Below are 1192 nucleotides of genomic sequence, written 5' to 3'. Positions count from 1 at the left end.
GCATCTCTCCAAACTCATCTTTTCAATATTATTGTCTTTTACCGTTAAAGCAAATAAATTGTGATCGTGAAGTAGCTTCGTAAGTACTTAAGGAGTGGCTTAAGTCCGATTGGTGAAAATCTTGATCAATTTATTTGAGTTGGTGTCTATTGGAAAGTAAAAGCTCCTTATAAATGCTTAGCAATTGAGTTAATCTCTTGGAAAAATACTAGTACAATAACACTTTTTGTATATTGTCTTTAACTTTCGTAAAAAGATTAATTGTTGTTGCAATACTCAATTCACCCCCCCTCTTGAGTAATTGTGCATAGGTTCTACAAGTGGTATCAGAGCTTAACCCTTTGAAAGACTTAACCGTTTAAGGGAAAAGATCATGGCAAGCACAGGCTTTAACAACAACAACACTAGCGAAGGTAACTCAACCGCTAGACCTCCTCTTTTTAGCGGAACAAATTACTCTTATTGGAAAAATAAGATGAGAATTTGGATCCGTTCTCAAGATGTGAGGATTTGGAAAGTTATTGAGAATGGAAATCACATTCCAACAAAGACAACAAGCGCTAAAGAAGGAGAAGTCTCCGTCTCAAAGCAAGTACCGAAAGGAGAAGATGAATATAGTGACGATGATTGGAAGAAAGTGGCAATGAATGATAAAGCCATCAACTTCATTCATTGTGCACTTAACGAGCATGATTATATGAAGATCTCTACATGTGAAACCGCTAAAGAGATTTGGGATAAACTCCAAATCACTTACGAAGGAATCGACCACGTTAAAGAATCAAAGGTATTTATGTTGGTTCATGAATGGGAAAATTTTAAAATGAAAGATGAAGAGAGCATTGAAGAAGCTCTTGAAAGACTCTCCAAGATCTTCAACAATCTAAGCATGCTTGGTACAAAATACAATGATAAACAAATTGTGACCAAGGTGCTTACAAGCCTTACACCAAAATGGAACTCCAAAGTGAACGCTATTGTGGAAGGAAGACTCTATGTTCAACTTACATTTGATCAACTACGAGGTAATCTACTCACCTATGAAATGACTATGCTAAATAGACAAAAAGGTGAAGAAAGCAAGAAGAAAAGTCTCGCCCTTAAAACAACATCACTGCAAGAAGAGAGCGATGATAATGAAGAAGAAGGAGATGAAGAATTTGCACTCTTATTTATTAAAAAGATTCAATAA

At 35.7% G+C, this 1192-nt stretch overlaps 1 protein-coding gene across 1 annotated transcript; it reads left to right on the top strand.

Annotated features, from left to right (window-relative positions):
* Nucleotides 1-291: 291 nt before the first annotated feature.
* LOC127748458 (uncharacterized) lies at nucleotides 292-1192 on the top strand. Its single transcript, XM_052263013.1, has one exon. It carries the CDS (start codon nucleotides 374-376, stop codon nucleotides 1190-1192), a length of 819 nt encoding a protein of 272 aa, XP_052118973.1. The 5' UTR covers nucleotides 292-373.

This window comes from Arachis duranensis, chromosome 1 (genome assembly GCF_000817695.3).
Source record: "Arachis duranensis cultivar V14167 chromosome 1, aradu.V14167.gnm2.J7QH, whole genome shotgun sequence".
Taxonomy (NCBI): domain Eukaryota; kingdom Viridiplantae; phylum Streptophyta; class Magnoliopsida; order Fabales; family Fabaceae; genus Arachis; species Arachis duranensis.
This window is presented reverse-complemented; position numbering and strand designations above follow the sequence as displayed.